General features: G+C 42.4%; 1 protein-coding gene across 1 annotated transcript in view; it reads right to left on the bottom strand.

Moving 5' to 3' along the window:
- Positions 1-4,578: 4,578 nt before the first annotated feature.
- LOC130367271 (very-long-chain 3-oxoacyl-CoA reductase-B-like) overlaps positions 4,579-23,340 on the bottom strand; it is a 73,404-nt gene continuing 54,642 nt past the window's right edge. The window contains exons 13-16 of the mRNA XM_056569676.1: positions 18,166-18,247; positions 17,802-17,867; positions 6,713-6,862; positions 4,579-4,719 (exon numbers count right to left, since the gene is read on the bottom strand). Coding sequence (XP_056425651.1) covers positions 4,603-4,719; positions 6,713-6,862; positions 17,802-17,867; positions 18,166-18,247 — 415 coding nt within the window. The 3' untranslated portion in view covers positions 4,579-4,602. The remainder of the gene's footprint in view (positions 4,720-6,712; positions 6,863-17,801; positions 17,868-18,165; positions 18,248-23,340) is intronic.

Genomic DNA, 23,340 nt, shown 5'->3' with positions numbered 1-23,340 from the left:
GACTCCGTAACCTTGCTGTTCTGGTGGAACAGGTTCTAGGGCTCTTTTGTTTAGAAAATCTCTGAGAAGAAGCTGAACAATTGAATTCGCTCTGTTGACGATGAACCTCTCGGGGGGTATCGACACAAAATTTAGACTGTAACCTTCTGCAATAATTTTTAGCACCCACTTGTCTGTAGTCATCTCCAGCCAGGCTGGAAAGAAATTCAGCAGCCTTGCTCCTACTGAACCTGACCCGAGGTAGTCAGAATTCTGTTTTTGGTTGCTTTTGATCCGGCTGTCTTCTCCTATTTTCTTGGAATCTTTTATTGTATCTTCTTTCTTGATACGGTCTTCTTTTAAAACCAGTCTTGCGAAATCTAAAGGGCTGGAACTGCTTCCGCTGTCTGGCGAAGGGAAACGCCAGAGCCTTCTCTCCTTTCTCTGCTTCCAGGATACTTTCCAGTTGTGATCCTACTAGAAAACCAGCTTCAAACGGTAGTGCACAGAAGTTAACTTTAGATGAGGCATCGCCTGGCCATGGCTTAAGGTAGATAGCCCTTCTGGCTGAATTTAATACTGCAAGGTTCTTTGCACATATTCTTGTCACGTCTAGGGGGAGATCACATGCGAAATCCGCCGCAGTCTTTAATGTATCAATTTCCTCCAAGAGATCAATTCTAGAAATTCCCTCCTGAATATTTCTTCCAAGTTGGCTCAGCCAGACTCGAATAGCCCGGGTTACAGGTACAGAAGCAAGGGATGCTTTCATTAAAGCAGCTGTATTACAGTAGGCACGTTTTATCAGAATATCTGTCTTCTTATCCATAGGATCCTTAAGTATAGAAGAATCCTCAGAGGGTAGCAGTGTTCTTCTAGATAACCTGGCTACAGGTCGATCCACTTTAGCAGGGTTCTCCCAGGATTCAGACTCAGATGGATCCAACTTATATACTGCTCTAAATCTAGAACCTAATTCCAGCCTACTGTCTGGTTTTTTAAATTCTTTCTCCACTATAGTTTTTAAGACTGGATGACCTGTCAAAACTTCAGAAGGTTTTTTGGGGAAATAGAAGAGACTCTCCTTATCTTCCCTGAACTTTTGCTTTGAAGATTCCATAATATCTTTTACTGCTCTAATTAATTTTCCCGCATTCTCCTTCTTGAAAAGAAAAAAATCTTCTGTAATAATCTCTTCAGAATCTGAGGAGTCAGACTGAGCTGAAGCGTTTTCTGATGAGGAAGAAGCAGAGGGTTCTGCTTTACGTTCTTCTTTCTTATTTTTCAGACTGACTCCTGAGCTAGAACTAAACTCAGACTTGAACCAAGAAAAAAAGCTTCTTGCATCCTCAAGGAAGGCAGAGGTTTCTTGTGGTTCAGTACATCTTTTACAAACTGTAGAAACTGAGCCTGATGGCAACGGATGAAGACAACTGATGCATAAAGACTTCCGTTTACTCGAAGATGGAGTCAAATGAGATTTGCATATTTCACATAAATCTCCAGATAATTCATCCGGCAGGGGCTGCTGGCAAGAGACACACTCCCTGTGTTTTGTCTTCATCTTCTTTTTCTTAGAGGAGGCGGGGCTTGACATCTAAAAATGTAATAGTACATAATATGAGCAACAGTCCGCACATAAGATCAGAGCGCTCAGCCCTGGCTACTGAGGAGCAGGTCATACCTTTGGAGCAGAGAAATCCGGCTGCCTGCACAGAAAGGCAAGGCACCGCCGTCTCTGCTCCGTTTAAATGCGCTTACCCGCCCGCAAACCAGAGACACGTCACATCCGGTTGCTCCACATCCGCTTCCGGTCTCTGCTGACTGCGCCTGATGCGCGTACTGCCATTCACAAGATGGCGCCCAAACCGGAAGTCCCATAGACGTCCATGCAAATGCCGGGATCGCACGTGAGACGCCTGGTATCCGCGGGAATGGACTGTATAACTGCCGACAATGGGGGAACCGTCACCCCAAGGCAGAACACCTCCTTTTTCACCATACCAGTGATAAGAAGGGAGAAACTTGCAGAAATCTAAAAAGACCTCCTCATATAACCCGGGTTTCCCGCATGGGTCAAAAGGGACTGCAAGACACCAGGTAGGCCAGGGTTACCCACATTGGCCCTCAGATCTGACTGGTGACACTGGTGTAATACAAAACATCAAGGGAATAACATCTAAAATAAAAAAGAAAATATGATTAATGGTGGGCAAAGGTGAATTAACACCTCTGTTATGAAGAAAAGAGGACAGAAAAAAACACAGTTTGAATGTATGAGATGTGACTAGTTATAAGGTATGCTGTCATGCCATTGGCTGACTATTGTGGAGTTTTTTTTAGGTGGGCGGTCCTAGGAAGAATAAAAGAGGCCAGGCCTATTCCTTCTGTGCTGCCGGAAGTCGAAGAAGAAAGTAGTTATATTCTTGTACATAGGAGCAGTATTACAGTAGCTATATTCTTGTATATAGGAGACAGTATTATAGTAGTTATATTCTTGTATATAGGAGCAGTATTATAGTAGTTATATTCTTGTATATAGGAGCAGTATTATAGTAGTTATATTCTTGTATATAGGTGCAGTATTATAGTAGTTATATTCTTGTACATAGGAGCAGTATTACAGTAGCTATATTCTTGTATATAGGAGACAGTATTATAGTAGTTATATTCTTGTATATAGGAGCAGTATTATAGTAGTTATATTCTTGTATATAGGAGCAGTATTATAGTAGTTATATTCTTGTATATAGGAGCAGTATTATAGTAGTTATATTCTTGTATATAGGAGACAGTATTATAGTAGTTATATTCTTGTATATAGGGGCAGTATTCTAGTAGTTATATTCTTGTATATAGGAGCAGTATTATAGTAGTTATATTCTTGTAGATAGGAGCAGTATTATAGTAGTTATATTCTTTTATATAGGAGCAGTATTATAGTAGTTATATTCTTGTATATAGGAGCAGTATTATAGTAGTTATATTCTTGTATATAGGAGCAGTATTATAGTAGTTATATTCTTGTATATAGGAGACAGTATTATAGTAGTTATATTCTTGTATATAGGGGCAGTATTCTAGTAGTTATATTCTTGTATATAGGAGCAGTATTATAGTAGTTATATTCTTGTAGATAGGAGCAGTATTATAGTAGTTATATTCTTGTATATAGGAGCAGTATTATAGTAGTTATATTCTTGTATATAGGAGGCAGTATTATAGTAGTTATATTCTTGTATATAGGAGCAGTATTACAGTAGTTATATTCTTGTATATAGGAGGCAGTATTATAGTAGTTATATTCTTGTACATAGAAGCAGTATTATAGTAGTTATATTCTTGTATATAGGAGCAGTATTATAGTAGTTATATATTGCAGTCCATAGGAGGCACTATTATAGTAGTTATATTCTTGTATATAGGAGCAGTATTATAGTAGATATATTCTTGTATATAGGAGCAGTATTATAGTAGTTATATTCTTGTATATAGGAGCAGTATTATAGTAGTTATACTCTTCTATATAGGAGCAGTATTATAGTAGTTATATTCTTGTATATAGGAGCAGTATTATAGTAGTTATATTCTTGTATATAGGAGGCGGTATTATAGTAGTTATATTCTTGTATATAGAAGCAGTATTATAGTAGTTATATTCTTGTATATAGGAGGCGGTATTATAGTAGTTATATTCTTGTATATAGAAGCAGTATTATAGTAGTTATATTCTTGTATATAGAAGCAGTATTATAGTAGTTATATTCTTGTATATAGGAGCAGTATTATAGTAGTTATATTCTTGTATATAGGAGCAGTATTATAGTAGTTATATTCTTGTATATAGGAGCAGTATTATAGTAGTTATATTCTTGTATATAGGGGCAGTATTATAGTAGTTATATTCTTGTATATAGGAGCAGTATTATAGTAGTTATATTCTTGTATATAGGAGCAGTATTATAGTAGTTATATTCTTGTATATAGGAGCAGTATTATAGTAGTTATATTCTTGTATATAGGGGCAGTATTATAGTAGTTATATTCTTGTATATAGGAGCAGTATTATAGTAGTTATATTCTTGTATATAGGAGCAGTATTATAGTAGTTATATTCTTGTATATAGGAGGCAGTATTATAGTAGTTACATTTTTGTTTATAGGAGCAGTATTATAGTAGTTATATTCTTGTATATAGGAGCAGTATTATAGTAGTTATATTCTTGTATATATATAGAGGCAGTATTATAGTAGTTACATTCTTGTACATAGGAGGCAGTATTATAGTAGTTATATTCTTGTATATAGGAGCAGTATTATAGTAGTTACATTCTTGTATACAGGAGCAGTATTATAGTAGTTATATTCTTGTATATAGGAGCAGTATTATAGTAGTTATATTCTTGTATATAGGAGCAGTATTATAGTAGTTACATTCTTGTACATAGGAGGCAGTATTATAGTATATAATACTGCCTCCTATTGTGCAGACCTTTGTGTTGATCTGTATTTTTGAAGTTATGGACACATTAAAAGGAAACAATCTTTTATTATAACACCAGTTATTTGGGGATTAGTAGTAGCAGCAGACAGGTCGGATACGGATCGTCCTTCCTCTCCAGGCTATTGCTGTTTTCGTCTTGCTCTTTCCATGGCCGACTTCCGGATTTTCCTAGTGACGCTTGCCATCATTCTGGAGCCCAGGAAGGAGTCCGATACGATGAGCTGAAGAAAGTAACTCTGCAAGATAGAAGTCCTAGCTAAATGGAGCAGATCCGTACTATACATGGCTTACATTTACAGTAGTGGCCACTAGGAGGCAGTATCCAGACTTGGTAGGTTGAAGATGTAGATAGCTTAGCTGATGTAGGTTTCTCTATACCGGTGGTCTCCAACCTGTGGACCTCTAGATGTTGCAAAACTACAACTCCCATCATACCCATAGTTTTGCAACATCTGGAGGTCCGTAGGTTGGAGACCACTGCTCTATACCTTACACTATACTGTATAGACCTATATGTAATGTTATATATATACACACACAGTGTGGATCAAACGTTTGGGCAGGTAAAAATTTGTATTAATGTGCATAAAGAAGCCAAAGAAAGATGGAAAAATCTCCAAAAGGCATCAAATTACAGATTAGACATTCTTATAATATGTCAACAAAAGTTAGATTTTATTTCCATCATTTACACTTTCAAAATAACAGAAAACAAAAAAAATGGCGTCTGCAAAAGTTTGGGCACCCTGCAGAATTTATAGCATGCACTGCCCCCTTTGTAAAGCTGAGACCTGCCAGTGTCATGGATTGTTCTCAATCATCATCTGGGAAGACCAGGTGATGTCAATCTCAAAGGTTTTAAATGCCCAGACTCATCTGACCTTGCCCCAACAATCAGCACCATGGGTTCTTCTAAGCAGTTGTCTAGAAATCTGAAACTGAAAATAGTTGACGCTCTCTAAGCTGGAGAAGGCTATAAGAAGATAGCAAAATGTTTTCAGATGTCAATATCCTCTGATCAGAATGTAATTAAGAAATGGCAGTCATCAGGAACAGTGGAAGTTAAAGCAAGATCTGGAAGACCAAGAAAAATATCAGACAGAACAGCTCGCAGGATTGTGAGAAAAACTATTCAAAACCCACGTTTGACTGCACAATCCCTCCAGAGAGATCTGGCAGACACTGGAGTTGTGGTACACTATTCCACTATAAAGAGATACTTGCACAAATATGGTCTTCATGGAAGAGTCATCAGAAGAAAACCTCTGCTAGGTCCTCACCACAAAAATCAGCGTTTGAACTTTGCAAATGAACATATAGACAAGTCTGATGCATTTTGGAAACAAGTTCTGTGGACCGATGAGGTTAAAATTAAACTTTTTGGCCGGAATGAGCAAAGGTACGTTTGGAGTAGAAAGGGAGCAGAATTTAATGAAAAGAACCTCTGTCCAACTGTTAAGCATGGGGGTGGATCAATCATGCTTTGGGGTTGTATTGCAGCCAGTGGCACAGGGAACATCTCACAAGTAGAAGGAAAAATGGATTCAATAAAATTTAAGCAAATTTTGGATGGTAACTTGATGCCATCTGTGAAGAAGCTGAAGTTAAAGAGAGGATGTCTTCTACAAATGGATAATGATCCTAAACACACCTCGAAATCCACGGGGGATTACATCAAGAGGCGTAAATTGAAGGTTTTGCCATGGCCTTCACAATCTCCTGACCTCAACATAATTGAAAATCTATGGATAGACCTTAAAAGAGCAGTGCGTGACAGACAGCCCAGAGATCCCAAAGAACTGGAAGACTTTTGTAAGGAAGAATGGGCAAAGATACCTCAAACAAGAATTGAAAGACTCTTGGCCGGCTACAAAAAGTGTTTACAAGCTGTGATACTTGCCAAAGGGGGCAGTACAAGATATTAACTCTGCAGGGGGCACAAACTTTTGCAGATGCCATTTTGTTGTTTTTTGTTATTTTGAAAGTGTAAATGATGGAAATAAAATCTAACTTTTGTTGACATATTATAAGATTGTCTAATCTGTAATTTGATGCCTTTTGGAGATTTTTCCATCTTTCCTTGGCTTCTTTATGCACATTAATACACATTTTTACCTGGGGTGCCCAAGCTTTTGATCCCCACTGTATATATATATATATATATATATATATAAGTTTTACTTGGATAATTCTCCAGTCACCTCCGGAGCTGCATTCAGAATTCATTACCTGAATTGCGTGGGAGAGGCAGCCATTGGTCCGGTGGGTGTATCCAACAGTGTTCAGAGCCTCCCGCGCAAAGTCATTGGCGGTCTTCACGAAAATATTGCTCTTTAATCGTCTGGTCATGTTGGTAGAAACTGCCAGGGGCATCACGGACTGTGGGTACACAAGAAGCCATTATATCTGATGTATCTCAGCCTATTTTGTGTGGTTATTAAATTGTGTATTTAAAGGGGTTATCAAGGAATAGAAAAACAGAGCTAATTTCTTTCAAAAACAGCTTTACATCTGTCCCCAGGTTGGGTGTGTAAATAGTCACCTCTAGGCGGGGACAAACACACAAATTGGGGAAGATTTATCAAAACCTGTGCAGAGGAAAAGTTTCCCATAGCAACCAATCAGATCGCTTCTTTCATTTTTCAGAGGCCCATTAAAAAATGAAAGAAGCAATCTGATTGGTTGCTACGGGCAACTGGTCAAGTTTTCCTCTGCGCAGGTTTTGATAAATCTTCCCCCCCCCCCCCCCCCCCCCCAGAGCAGCATATGTTTGCTATGGGGATTTTCTACTACTCTGGACAGTTCCCAAAATGGACAGCAGAGGTCAGCAGAGAGCACTGTGGTCATGACATCAGAGGAAATGCATTTCTTTTGGATTTCTCTTTAGTATACAGCCCCTAAAAAGTACTGAAAGGATTAAGATTTTTTAATAGACGTAATTTACAAATCTGTTTAACTTTCTGGCACCAGTTGATTTAAAAAAAAAAAAGTTTTTCACAGGAGTTCCCCTTTAATTTTGTTTTGTATGGCTGAGCTATACCGATTGGACAGACAGTATCACGTGTCATCCATTTTGATACACACCTTTTCCAGACATGATAGACTTAGATCAGTGTTTCCCAAACACTTTTTTTTAAAGTCTATCATGTCTGGAAAAGGTGTGTATCAAAATGGATGACACGTGATACTGTCTGTCCAATCGGTATAGCTCAGCCATACAAAACAAAATTAAAGGGGAACTCCTGTGAAAAACTTTTTTTTTTTTAAATCAACTGGTGCCAGAAAGTTAAACAGATTTGTAAATTACTTCTATTAAAAAATCATAATCCTTCCTGTACTTATTAGCTGCTGAATACTACAGTGGAAATAATTTTCCATTTGAAACACAGAGCTCTCTGCTGACATCAGGACCACAGTGCTCTCTGCTGACATCTCTGTCCATTTTAGGTACTGTCCAGAGTAGGAGAAAATCCCCATAGCAAACATATGCTGCTCTGGACAGTTCCTAAAACGGACAGAGATGTCAGCAGAGAGCACTGTGCTCGTGATGTCAGCAGAGAGCTCTGTGTTCCAAAAAGAAAAAATATTTCCTCTGTAGTATTCAGCAGCTAATAAGTACTGGAAGGATTAAGATTTTTTAATAGAAGTCATTTACAAATCTGTTTAACTTTCTGGCACCAGTTGATTTAAAAAAAAAATAAAATAAAAAAATAAAAAGTTTTTCACCAGAGTACCCCTTTAAACCTATATAAGGGTATGTTCACACTGCGGAATTCCGTGAGTGAAATTCCGCACAGTGGCCCTCATTTACTATTGCAAACCCGACATGTTTTGTCGCATTGCGCCAGAAATTCTGTCTGCGCCAGATGTTGTGCCAGAATTGAAAAACCCCGACTAACTCTCCATTTCGCTAAGAAAACCCGGAAAAGGAGCATGCCCGCTGTAAAAGGGGGGCGTGGTCTCTGAAAAGGGGCGTGTTCCCGACATTTTAACAAAAACCCAACATATTTACTAAGGTTTCCACATAAAATGTGGTGGATTTGAGCCGAGGAAAACCCGACAGATCAGAGCAGGTGTAAAAAAATATAAAGCAAAATGTAGGGAAAGTGTAAAATGTCGGAAACCTTAGGAAATAACGTGGGAAATAAATTGTAGGGAATTAAAACCCACAAAGAAACCTACACGACACTCTTAGTAAATCAGGGCCAGTGAACTTAAAGGGGTTATCCAGGAAAAAACTTTTTTTTATATATCAACTGACTCCAGAAAGTTAAACAGATTTGTAAAATACTTCTATTAAAAAATCTTAATCCTTTCAGTACTTATGAGCTGCTGAAGTTGAGTTGTTCTTTTCTGTCTTAGTGCTCTCTGATGACACTTGTCTCGGGAACCGCCCAGTTTAGAAGCAAATCCCCATAGCAAACCTCTTCTAAACTGGGCGTTTCCAGAGACAGGTGTCATCAGAGAGCAATTAGACAGAAAAGCACAACCTTAACTTCAGAAGCTCATAAGTACTGAAAGGATTAAGATTTTTTAATAGAAGTAATTTACAAATCTGTTTAACTTTCTGGAGCCAGTTGATATATTTATAAATAGAAAAGTTTTTTCCTGGAATACCCCTTTAACATTAGTGTGAATGGGTCTTCCGCGAGACCCGTTCACGATGCGGAATTTAAGAGGCAGACAATTCCGCCGCTGAAATTGTTCCCCACAAAGAAAGAACATGTTCATTCTTTGCGCGGAAGTCCACGAGCCCTGCATAGCCGTCAATGGTGACTACAAAGCCGTAGTGTGAACATACCCTTAGTTGGGTATCCTTGTAACCATATGGACCTACAGAATAAAGATGTTTATTTTTACCGAAAAGTGCACCGCGTAGAATCGGAAACCCCTAAAAGTTACAAAATGACCTTTTTTTTTATTCCCCCCACAAAGATTTATATTTTTTTGTTTCACCGTAGATTTTGTGGTGAAATGATTGATGTCATTACAAAGTACAATTGGTGTCGCAAAAAACAAGTCCTCATATGGGTCTGTAGGTGGAAAATATGAAAGTGCGAAAAATGAAAAAACCTGTGGACCTTTAAGGGGTACTCCACTGCTCAGCATTTGGAACAAACTGTTCCGAACGCTGGAGCCGGCAGCTGGTGATGTCATAGCCCCGCCCCCTCATGGTGTCACGACCCACCCCCTCAATGCAAGTCTATGGGAGGGGGCGTGACGACTGTCACGCCCCCTCCCATAGACTTGCATTGAAGGGGTGGGGTGTGACACCATGAGGGGGCAGGGCTATGACATCACCAGCTGCCGGCTCCAGCGTTCGGAACAGTCTGTTCCAAATACTGAGCAGTGGAGTACCCCTTAAAGGGGTTAAATAGAACTAAATACACTGTATGGAAATGGTGCCAATCCTACCGCTACACAACACAACAGTTAATCTCAAGTACATCACAAACACAAGAAATTCCACAAATGAAAGGGGTATTCCAGGAAAAAACTTTTTTTTTTTTGTATATATATATCAACTGGCTCCAGAAAGTTAAACAGATTTGTGAATTACTTCTATTAAAAAATCTTAATCCTTTCAGTAGTTATGAGCTGCTGGAGTTGAGTTGTTCTTTTTCTGTCTGGCAACAGTGCTCTCTGCTGACATCTCTGCTTGTCTCGGGAACTGCACAGAGTAGAAGAGGTTTGCTATGGGGATTTGCTTCTAAACTGGGCGGTTCCCGAGACACGTGTCATCAGAGAGCACTTAGACAGAAAAGAACAACTCAACTTCAGCAGCTCATAAGTACCGAAAGGATTAAGACTTTTTAATAGAAGTAATTTACAAATCTGTTTAACTTTCTGGAGCCAGTTGAGATATATATATATATATATATATATATATATATATATATATAAAAAGTTTTTTCCTGGATAACCCCTTTAACCCCCATAGCTATTGATTGAAAACTAGAGGTGCACCGAAATGGAAATTTCAGAACCGAAACGAAACCGAAATAAAAAAAAATGTCCGGCCGAAACCGATACCAAAAATGACTTCTCCCCGTCTTCTGGTAAAATGCAGCGCTCCGCTCATTAGATTAGATTAGATTCCCCCACATTAGATTGCAAGCTCCCCCACATCCGGTCGGGAGTTCCCCCACAATAGTAGGCAGCTCCCCCACAATAGTAGGCAGCTCCCCCACAATAGTAGGCAGCTCCCCCACAATAGTAGGCAGCTCCCCCACAACAGTAGGCAGGTTCCCAAATTAGGTCAGCATTTCCCCCACAATAGTAGGCAGGTTCCCCACAATAGTAGGCAGCTCCCCCCAACAATAGTAGGCAGCTCCCACACAATATTAGACAGCTCCCCCCAACAATATTAGGCAGCTCCCCCCACATTAGGTCAGCAGTTCCCCCACAATAGTAGGCAGGTTCCTCACATTAGGTCAGCATTTCCCCCACAATAGTAGGCAGCTCGCCCCAACAATAGTAGGCAGTTCCCACACAACATTAGGCAGCTCCCCCCAACAATATTAGGCAGCTCCCCCCAACAATATTAGGCAGCTCCCCCCACATTTGTAGGCAGCTCCGCCCCCCCCCCCCCCCACAATATCAGGCAGCTCCCCCCCACAATATCAGGCAGCTCCCCCCACATTTGTAGGCAGCTCCCCCCCACAATATCAGGCAGCTCCCCCCAACAATATTAGGCAGCTCCTCCCCCCCCCATAATATCAGGCAGCTTCCCCCCCCCACAATATCAGGCAGCTTCCCCCCCCCCCACAATATCAGGCAGCTTCCCCCCCCCCACAATATCAGGCAGCTTCCCCCCCCCCCCCCACAATATTAGGCAGCTCCCCCCCCCCACAATATTAGGCAGCTCCCCCCCCCCCCACAATATTAGGCAGCTCCCCCCCCCCCCCCACAATATTAGGCAGCTCCCCCCCCCCCACAATATTAGGCAGCTCCCCCCCCCCACAATATTAGGCAGCTCCCTCCCCCCCCCCCCACAATATTAGACAGCTCCCCCCCCCCACAATATTAGGCAGCTCCCCCCCCCCACAATATTAGGCAGCTCCCCCCCCCCCCACAATATTAGGCAGCTCCCCCCCCCACAATATTAGGCAGCTCCCTCCCCCCCCCCCCCACAATATTAGGCAGCTCCCCCCCCCCCACACACACACACACATTTGCAGGCAGCTCCCCCCCCCCCCCCCACATTAGGTCAGCAGTTCCCCCACCTGACAGACATACAGCTTCCAGCCATATACAGTGTACGGCTGGAGGCTGTATGTCTGTACTGCTGCCCCCACAGTGTTCCGGTCACCGCAGGAGGACGCCGGGGAATGGTGAGTGACTGCCGGACATCCTTATGTCCCGAAAAGATTTTTCGGGACACAGGGATGTCCGGGATAGGATTAGGAATACTTCTTTTTATGTGCCCGGGCCGGCTCCCGTGTGTGGCTGCAGGCGGGGGCCGGCCAGCGCATATAAAAACTAATACTGTGTACTAAAAACCAGGGGGCCTCCAGCTGTTGTGAAACTACAACTCCCAGCATGCCCGGACAGACTTTGCCGGTCCGGGCATGCTGGGAGTTGTAGTTTCACAACAGCTGGGGGCCCCCTGGTTTTTAGTATACAGTATTAGGTTTTATATGCGCTGGCCGGCCCCCGCCTGCAGCCACACACGGGAGCCGGCCCGGGCACATAAAAAGAAGTATTCCTAATCCTATCACGGAGAGCGCAACCCCACCCCCCCCCAGATGTTGCGGCCGGCCCCCCCTGCACCGCCCACGAGTGCCTCTGCCACTGGCAGTGTTTGTAACTTGTGCTGTGGGCGGGCAGGGGAGGTGGTCATTATCGGCAGATTTTTTGTTGTTTCAGCATTTTGCCGAAATAGCTATTTTCGGCCGATATGTATCGGCCGCCGATATATCGGTGCATCCCTATTGAAAACCATTCCTGGTGACTACCTCATGAAGCTGATTGAAAGACTATTATTGAGAATGTAAAATATAAAACATATTCTGGTTTGTTTACTTAAAGGGGTATTCCAGTGAAAAAAAAACATTTTTCATATCAGCTGGCTCCAAAAAGTTAAACAGATTTCTAATTGACTTCTCTGAAAAGAAAAATCTTAATCCTACCAGTACTTATCAGCTGCTGAAGTTGAGTTGTTCATTCCAGTCTGACCACAGTGCTCTCTGCTGACACCTCTGTCTGTCTCAGGAACTGTCCAGAACAGGAGAGGTTTGTGCTACGTGGGATTTGCTCCTGCTCTGGACAGTTCTTGAGACAGATAGAGATGTCAGCAGAGAGCACTGTGGTCAGACAAAATAGAACAACTCAACTTCAGCAGCTGATAAGTACTGGTAGGATTAAGATTTTTTTTTTTTTTTAATAGAAGTAATTTCCAAATCTGTTTAACTTTCTGGAGCCAGTTGATATGAATTTTATTTTTTTTTTTTCACTGGAATACCCCTTTAATTCCACCACATGTTTCTACATAGTTTTCATGTCTTTGTAGAGAATAAAATAATACGGCGCGGTCTTCGTCTTAGGGTGCGTTCACACGGCCGTCTGTCCCCGTTTTTTTGTATCCCCGTTTTGTTTCCTTTCTTGCAGGCTGCAAACGAATTCAAAACGGTAAAAAAAAAAAAATCCCATTCATGTCAATGGGATTTTTTTTACAATCCGTTTGCACCCGTCTGCGCTCATTTCCGTTTTTTTTTTTTACGGCAGAAAAAACGGCACATGCTGAATTTTTTTTTCCATCCAAAAAACGGATACAGTAAATTTAACATTGAAGTCTCTCAAAAACAGATGAGCCTTTAATGTCATCTGTTTGCATCCGTTTTTTCAATCCGCTTTTTGATCCGTTTTCACTTCTGAGCATGCTCAGAACAAAAACATATATATATATTTTTTTGGTTTATTAACTGAACAAACTGACCGTTATGGTCCGTTTTTTTTTAAGTCCCCTTTTAGGCTGCGTTCACACGGCCGTCTAGACCCGTCCTGTTCTTCTCCCGTCAAAGATAAAAAAAAACGGACTTAAAAAAAAACGGACAATAACGGATGGAAACGGATGTTATCCGTTTGTATCCGTTTTTGTTTAGTTTTTTGGACGGAAGAAAAAATACTGCATGTGCCGTTTTTTCTGCCGTTAATAAAAACGGAAATGAGCGCAAACGGGTGCAAAAGGATTGTATAAAAAATCCCATTCACATAAATGGTATTTTTTTTAACCGTTTTCAATCCGTTTAAAGGAAACAAAACGGGGATGAAACAAAACGGGGATAAAACAACGGGGACAGACGACCGTGTGAACGAGCCCTTAATTTTGACACGAGAAGAAAGGAACGGGTCTAGACGGCCGTGTGAACGCGTTCACACGGCCGTCTAGACCCGTCCTTCTCCCGTCAAAGATTTAAAAAAACGGACAATAACGGATGGAAACGGATGTTATCCGTTTGTATCCGTTTTTGTTCAGTTAATAAACCAAAAAAAAAATTTTTTTTTCGTGCTCTGAGCATGCTCAGAAGTAAAAACGGATAAAAAAAAAAAACAGTTTGAAAAAACGGATGCAAACGGATGACATTAAAGGCTCATCCGTTTTCCATAGACTTCAATGTAAAATTTACTGCATCCGTTTTTTATTCCGTTATTTTTTTTTTTTGACTGGAGAAAAAATACTACATGTGCCATTTTTTACTGCCGTCAAAAGAACGGAAATGAGCGCAGACGGGTTCAAACGGATGGAAACGGATTGTAAAAAAAAAATCTCATTGACATGAATGGGACTGTTTTAAAACTGTTTTTAATCTGTTTAGAGCCTGCAAGAACGGAACCGAAACGGGGATAAAAAAAATCGGGGACAGACGGTCGTGTGAACGCACCCTTACTCCATTTTGGTAGGGTGTCCTTGTGCTTAACCTTTCCTTGACTTTGGGTCCAAAAGGATTTTTACTGGGGTTCATAGATTGTACTGATGAACTGACTGGGATGGAATTGGGGGGGTTCATTGGGTCCTTTATTTGGCAAGAAAACTTTTTTGCCAGTTCTAGATTCGACCTTAGTGGACTTTATTAATAGGACCTTCCAAATGGAGCAACTTGGGCTTTGCTTGAGTTTGGTCTAGTGTAGGGTCCCTGGCTTTGTGGCTAAAATTTTCATGGGTCGAGTGTTCACCCGTCCTCTTTGAATACTTCTAGGTAACCCTTGTTTGGTACCGTATGGTGCCGACTGGTACAATATAAACCAATGGTCTCCAAACTGTGGACCTCCTGATGTAGCAAAGTTACAACTCCCATCATGCCCGGACAGCCAACGGCTGTCCGGGCATGATGGGAGTTGTAATTTTGCAACTTCTAGAGGTCCACTGGCTCCAGATAGTTAAACAGATTTGTAAAGTACTTCTATTAAAAAAATCTTAATCCTTTCAGTACTTATAAGCTGCTGAAGTTGAGTTGTTCTTTTCTGTCTGCATGACACCTGCCTCGGGAACTGTCCAGAGTAGAAGCAAATCCCCGTAGCAAACCTCTTCTACTCTGTGCAGTTCCCGAGACAAGCAGAGATGTCAGCAGAGAGCACTGTTGTCAGACAGAAGAGAACAACTCAGTTTCAGCAGCTGATAATTATTGGAAGGATTAAGATTTTTTCATAGAAGTAATTTACAAATCTGTTTAACTTTCTGGAGCCAGTTGAGATATATATATATATATATATATATATATAGGGGTCAGTACTTTCCTCAGGGAGAGGACACCACTTCTGGTGTAAAACAGAGATTCAAGTAGGCCATATAGCACTCCGCGGACTCCTGGGTACAAAAATATGCAAATCAGCTCATCACACCACCTTCACAGGTAGTGTATCCTGCAAACAGCTCAGGCTCCAGTTAAGGCTGGGTTCCCACTACGTTTTCTCCCATACAGGAGCGCATACGGCAGGGGAGAGCTAAAACCTCGCGCTCCCGTATGCCTTCGTATGCGCTCCCGTATGTCATTCATTTCAATGAGCCGTCCGGAGTGAAACGTTCGGTCGGCTCATTTTTGAGCTGTATGCGCTTTTTTCCCCGGACCTAAAACTGTGGTCGACCACGGTTTTAGGACCGGTTGTAAAAGCGGTCGGCTCATTGAAATGAATTACATACGGGAGCGCATAGAAAGGTATACGGGAGCGCGAGGTTTTAGCTCTCCCCTGCCGTATGCGCTCCCGTATGGGAGAAAACGTAGTGGGAACCCAGCCTAAGAAGTCAGTTAAGAGGTCAGTTCTGAGACTTCTTAACTGGAGCCTGAGCTGTTTGAAGGACACACTACCTGTGAAGGTGGTGTGATGAGCTTATTTGCATATATATATAAATAGATTATTCCAGGAGAGCAGCACAACCAAAAAGCAAGACAAGTAGAGATAAGGAGCTTGATAACGGTGACGTGAGGTCACAGAAACGTTGCTCGCACTTTGTTCACTGGATTAATGGAAAAAACTTCCACCTTTTGACACGAATACTTTTTGTGTGCTGCTGCTTCTTGGATTTTTTATATATATATATATATGTATATATATATATATATATACATACATATATGAACAAAGAATAAGTTGGCCAGCACTGTTGATTCCAAACTATTATACGGACCTGGCTTACAGGTGCAGGCTGCTGGGCAAAATATACAGCAACAGGAGAATACAGCAGCACACTGCTAGCACAAAGATATAGATAAAACATGAGTATATAGATACAACATGAGAAGCTATTCAGCTATGGTGCAGTAATGAAATAGTGAGATACTTAGCTTGCAATTTGGCGGCCAAATAGCTTGAACCGTCCCACCACGGTAAGGTGATCTCATTGGGACAGACCCTGCACTATGAATATGCCTCTGTGTGAATAGATCAGCAGGCATTGCAGGATCTGAAACATCCAAGACACCTTATATACACCTGATAGAGGTGAGTGGGGTGCAAGAACCAACATGGAGGTAGCCACTCCCCCATATGTGTAAAACAAACAAAGAATAAGTTGGCCAGCACTATTGATTCCAAAATATTGTACGGACCTGGCTTACAGGTGCAGGCTGCTGGGCAAAATACTGCACCTGTAAGCCAGGTCCGTATAATAGTTTGGAATCAAAAGTGCTGGCCAACTTATTCTTTGTTTGTATTACACATATGGGGGAGTGGCTACCTCCATGTTGGTTCTTGCTCCCCACCCACCTCTATCAGGTGTATATAAAGTGATTTGGATGTTCCAGATCTTGCAATGCATGCTGATCTATTCACACAGAGACATATTCATAGTGCAGGGTCCGTCCCAAAGAGATCACCTTACCGTGGTGGGACGGTTCAAGCTATTTGGCTGCCAAATTGCAAGCTAAGTATCTCACTATTTCATTACTGCACCATAGCTGAATAGCTTCTCATGTTGTATCTATATACTCATGTTTTATCTATATCTTTGTGCTAGCAGTGTGCTGCTGTATTCTCCTGTTGTGCTATATATATATATATATATATATATATATATATATATATTTGCATACGTTTTTTTCTGGAATACCCCTTTAGGATACGTTCAGACGAGCGGATTCACAGCGTATTTTACGCTGCGGATCTGCTGCCAGAGGACCACTACAGGGTGCCTTTAGATGTGCCTGCTTGGACCGGCAATACGCTGCTACGAGCAGACACACTGCGATGTGCGCGTCGCCACGCGCATGCGCAGTATACTCGCACATAGCGGCTGCTCTCGGCCTAGCTCAGGGATCGGGCGCGATGTGTATGAGTACACCGTGCATGCGCGGCAACTCGCACATCGCAGCAGTGTGTCTGCTCTCGGCCTAGCTCAGAGAACAGGGGGAGTAGGCGCGATGTGTATGAGTACACCGCGCATGAGCGGCAACTCGCACATGGCAGCAGTGTGTCTGCTCGTAGCAGCGTATTGCCGCTCCGAGAAGGCACATCTAAAGGCACCCTGTAGGGGTCCTTCAGCGGCAGATCTGCAGCCTAAAATACGCTGTGGATCTGCTCATCTCAACGTACCCTTAAGGGTCCGATTGGCTCTTTTTTTTTTTTTTCTTCTTTTTTTTTTAGCTGATCGGACCCTGAAACGGGCCGGATGCAAACGGTTACTACCGGATCATGACGGACCCCATTCACTTACATGAGGTCTGTCGGTGACACGGTAATTTTACACAATTTTAATGGAGAAAAAAAAATTGTGCTTGCAATATTTCTTTCTCTCCGCTAAACTCCCGTCCCTCTGGCCAGATTGCCAACGGAACTCTGAATAGCTGGTAATAGTCCGATGGCAATGTGAACGAGGCCTTACCTGCACTGTAATCCCTTTTGATTTATATTCTGTATTCAGAGCTCGGGAAAAATAATCCAGGAAAACCTGAAAGAAAATAGAAAGTTATCAAAGATGCGGCAACTGTACATGTTGTTATAGCATTATGGATCGAAAACCCCTTATATCCCCTAAAGAGTATTATCTGTGGGTCCTCATAACTACCCTATTTTAGTACCGATTTACTATAAATAGGTAGGTTGGTGCACGTCGAAAGGACCATTCGCACGGCACAGATAGCAGAACTGTGCTTAAAATTTATTGGAAATATTTATTTAGTACCTTGACTTGCAGAGGAAGGAAAGAAGATTGTATCTGGACATTCATCCTATAGAGGACACGATACCTTGGTGGAACTGTACATAGTCATCATCGGGAAAGGGTGGCTACCGATCTCAGAGGAGATATTGATTATCAGACCTTTCTTCCTGGGAAATAGAGAAGCAGAAAATAGCCGTCATCTTCTGAGCTCAACCACATTGCTACATGTACAGTCCCAACTACAAAGTCCAACCATCAACCAAACCTACTACATTCAACAACACTTTCATCCATACAGTCCAACCATCATCCAACAACATTATCATCCATATAGTCCAACCATCATCCAACAACACTGCTATGCATACAGTCCAACCATCATCCAACAACACTATCACCCATACAGTCCAACCATTATTCAACAACATTATCAAACATACAGTCAAACCATCATCCAACAACATTATCATCCATACAGTCCAACCATCATCGAACAACAATATCACCCATACAGTCTAATCATTCAGCAACATTATCACCCATACAGTCCAACAATCATCCAACAACATTATCATCCATACAGTCCAATCATCCAACAAAACTATCATCCAACAACAATATCACCCATACAGTCCAATCATTCAACAACATTATCACCCATACAGTCCAACCATCATCCAACAACACTATCATCCATACGGTCCAACCATCATTCAACACTATCATCCATACAGTCCAACCATCATTCAACAAAACTATCATACATACAGCCCAACCATAATCCAACAACACTATCATCCATACAGTCCAACCATCATCCAACAACATTATCATCCATACAGTCCAACCATAATCCAACAACACTATCATCCATACAGTCCAACCATCATCCAACAACACTATCATCCATACAGTCCAACCAAAAATCAACATCATTATCATCCATACAGTCCAACCATCATCCAACCACATTATCATCCATACAGTCCAATCATCATCCAACAAATCTATCATCCATACAGTCCAACCATCATCCAACAACAATATCACCCATACAGTCCAATCATTCAACAACATTATCACCCATACAGTCCAACCAACATCCAACAACACTATCATTCATACAGTCCAACCATCATTCAACACTACCATCCATACAGTCCAACCATCATTCAACAAAACTATCATACATACAGTCCAACCATAATCCAACAACACTATCATCCATACAGTCCAACCATCATCTAAGAACACTATCATCCATACAGTCCAACCATAAATCAACAACACTATCATCCATAAAGTCCAACCATCATCCAACAACACTGCTAACCATACAGTCCAACATTTAACCAACCACATGGGAATAATTCCAGTCACAACATCACACTCATATCTGCACAGCCCCCCCCCCCCCCCATCATACAACCCCACTGCTTGTTATGTAGGCCAAATGTTAAATATTACTTTCTACACAGCACAACCATCATTCAACCACCCTATTATTTTTATAGTCCAACCATCAACCAACTACACAGCTATCTATACAGTCCAACCATAAACCAACTACACAGCTATCTATACAGTCCAACCATAAACCAACTAAACAGCTATCTATACAGTCCAACCAACTACACAGCTATCTATACAGTCCAACCATCAACCAACTACACAGCTATATATACAGTCCAACCATCAACCAACTACACAGCTATCTATACAGTCCAACCATAAACCAACTAAACAGCTATCTATACAGTCCAACCATAAACCAACTAAACAGCTATCTATACAGTCCAACCAACTACACAGCTATCTATACAGTCCAACCATCAACCAACTACACAGCTATCTATACAGTCCAACCATCAACCAACTACACAGCTATCTATACAGTCCAACCATCAACCAACTACACAGCTATCTATACAGTCCAACCATAAACCAACTACACAGCTATCTATACAGTCCAACCATAAACCAACTACACAGCTATCTATACAGTCCAACCATAAACCAACTACACAGCTATCTATACAGTCCAACCATCAACCAACTACACAGCTATCTATACAGTCCAACCAACTACACAGCTATCTATACAGTCCAACCATCAACCAACTACACAGCTATCTATACAGTCCAACCATAAACCAACTACACAGCTATCTATACAGTCCAACCATCAACCAACTACACAGCTATCTATACAGTCCAACCAACTACACAGCTATCTATACAGTCCAACCATAAACCAACTACACAGCTATCTATACAGTCCAACCATAAACCAACTACACAGCTATCTATACAGTCCAACCATCAACCAACTACACAGCTATCTATACAGTCCAACCAACTACACAGCTATCTATACAGTCCAACCATCAACCAACTACACAGCTATCTATACAGTCCAACCAACTACACAGCTATCTATACAGTCCAACCATCAACCAACTACACAGCTATCTATACAGTCCAACCATCAACCAACTACACAGCTATCTATACAGTCCAACCATCAACCAACTACACAGCTATCTATACAGTCCAACCATCAACCAACTACACAGCTATCTATACAGTCCAACCATCAACCAACTACACAGCTATCTATACAGTCCAACCATCAACCAACTACACAGCTATCTATACAGTCCAACCATCAACCAACTACACAGCTATCTATACAGTCCAACCAACTACACAGCTATCTATACAGTCCAACCATCAACCAACTACACAGCTATCTATACAGTCCAACCAACTACACAGCTATCTATACAGTCCAACCATCAACCAACTACACAGCTATCTATACAGTCCAACCATCAACCAACTACACAGCTATCTATACAGTCCAACCATCAACCAACTACACAGCTATCTATACAGTCCAACCATCAACCAACTACACAGCTATCTATACAGTCCAACCATAAACCAACTACACAGCTATCTATACAGTCCAACCATAAACCAACTACACAGCTATCTATACAGTCCAACCATAAACCAACTACACAGCTATCTATACAGTCCAACCATCAACCAACTACACAGCTATCTATACAGTCCAACCAACTACACAGCTATCTATACAGTCCAACCATCAACCAACTACACAGCTATCTATACAGTCCAACCATCAACCAACTACACAGCTATCTATACAGTCCAACCAACTACACAGCTATCTATACAGTCCAACCATCAACCAACTACACAGCTATCTATACAGTCCAACCATAAACCAACTACACAGCTATCTATACAGTCCAACCATCAACCAACTACACAGCTATCTATACAGTCCAACCATGAGCCAACCACACTGCAAACAAAACAATCCAACCACCAACCCACAGTTCTGGTCTATACTGTCCAGCCATCGAACCATGTCCACCTAGACTGTTATAGGAACCTGTACCTGTCTGCTTTAGAGATTTAGTCTTGCTAAACTAAGCAGGTTCAGATGACTTTAGATTTAAAGGGGTATTCACCCCCTAGACATCTTATCCCCTATCCAAAGGATAGGGGATAAAATGTCTGGTCATGGGGGTCCTGCCCTTGGGGACCCCAGCAATCTCTCATGCAGCACCCCTGATCATCAGGCTCACAGAGCGAAGATAGCTCTGTGTCTGATGACTCACGATCACGGGGCCGGAGTATCATGATGTTACGGCTCCACCCCCTCGACACACACTGCCTCCTCAATGCAAGCCTATGGGAGGGGGTGTAACAGCCTTCACGCCTTAAGGGGTGTGGCCTTTATGTCATGAGCGGGGCACGGCGGTGACATCACGAGCCTCCGGCGCTGCACCCGACGCTTAAAATGAACGCTGGGTGCAGTAGGGAGCGCGATCAGACATCTTATCCCCTATGCTTTGGATAAGGACGATAAGATATCTAGGGCCGTAGTATGCCTTTAAGTGTATGCAGTCCTTTTTTCCAAAGCCCAACCATCAACCAACCCACACTGCTGTCTCCACAGTCCATCAACCAATCCACACTGATGTCTCCACAGCCCATCAACCAACCCACACTGCTGTCTCCACAGCCCATCAACCAACCCACACTGCTGTCTCCACAGTCCATCAACCAATCCACACTGCTGTCTCCACAGCCCATCAACCAATCCACACTGCTGTCTCCACAGCCCATCAACCAACCCACACTGCTGTCTCCACAGTCCATCAACCAATCCACACTGCTGTCTCCACAGCCCATCAACCAACCCACACTGCTGTCTCCACAGCCCATCAACCAACCCACACTGCTGTCTCCACAGCCCATCAACCAACCCACACTGCTGTCTCCACAGCCCATCAACCAACCCACACTGCTGTCTCCACAGCCCATCAACCAACCCACACTGCTGTCTCCACAGCCCATCAACCAACTCACACTGCTGTCTCCACAGCCCATCAACCAACCCACACTGCTGTCTCCACAGTCCATCAACCAACACACACTGCTGTCTCCACAGTCCATCAACCAACCCACACTGCTGTCTCCACAGTCCATCAACCAACCCACACTGCTGTCTCCACAGTCCATCAACCAACACACACTGCTGTCTCCACAGTCCATCAACCAACCCACACTGCTGTCTCCACAGTCCATCAACCAACCCACACTGCTGTCTCCACAGCCCATCAACCAACCCACACTGCTGTCTCCACAGTCCATCAACCATTCCACACTGCTGTCTCCACAGCCCATCAACCAACCCACACTGCTGTCTCCACAGCCCATCAACCAACCCACACTGCTGTCTCCACAGCCCATCAACCAACACACACTGCTGTCTCCACATTCCATCAACCAACCCACACTGCTGTCTCCACAGTCCATCAACCAACCCACACTGCTGTCTCCACAGTCCATCAACCAACTCACACTGCTGTCTCCACAGCCCATCAACCAACCCACACTGCTGTCTCCACAGCCCATCAACCAACTCACACTGCTGTCTCCACAGCCCATCAACCAACCCACACTGCTGTCTCCACAGTCCATCAAGCAATTCACACTGCTGTCTCCACAGCCCATCAACCAATTCACACTGCTGTCTCCACAGCCCATCAACCAACACACAGTGCTGTCTCCACAGCTCATCAACCAACCCACACTGCTGTCTCCACAGCCCATCAACCAACCCACACTGCTGTCTCCACAGCCCATCAACCAACCCACACTGCTGTCTCCACAGTCCATCAACCAACCCACACTGCTGTCTCCACAGTCCATCAAC

Source organism: Hyla sarda, chromosome 4 (assembly GCF_029499605.1).
Source record: "Hyla sarda isolate aHylSar1 chromosome 4, aHylSar1.hap1, whole genome shotgun sequence".
Taxonomy (NCBI): Eukaryota; Metazoa; Chordata; class Amphibia; order Anura; family Hylidae; genus Hyla; species Hyla sarda.
This window is presented reverse-complemented; position numbering and strand designations above follow the sequence as displayed.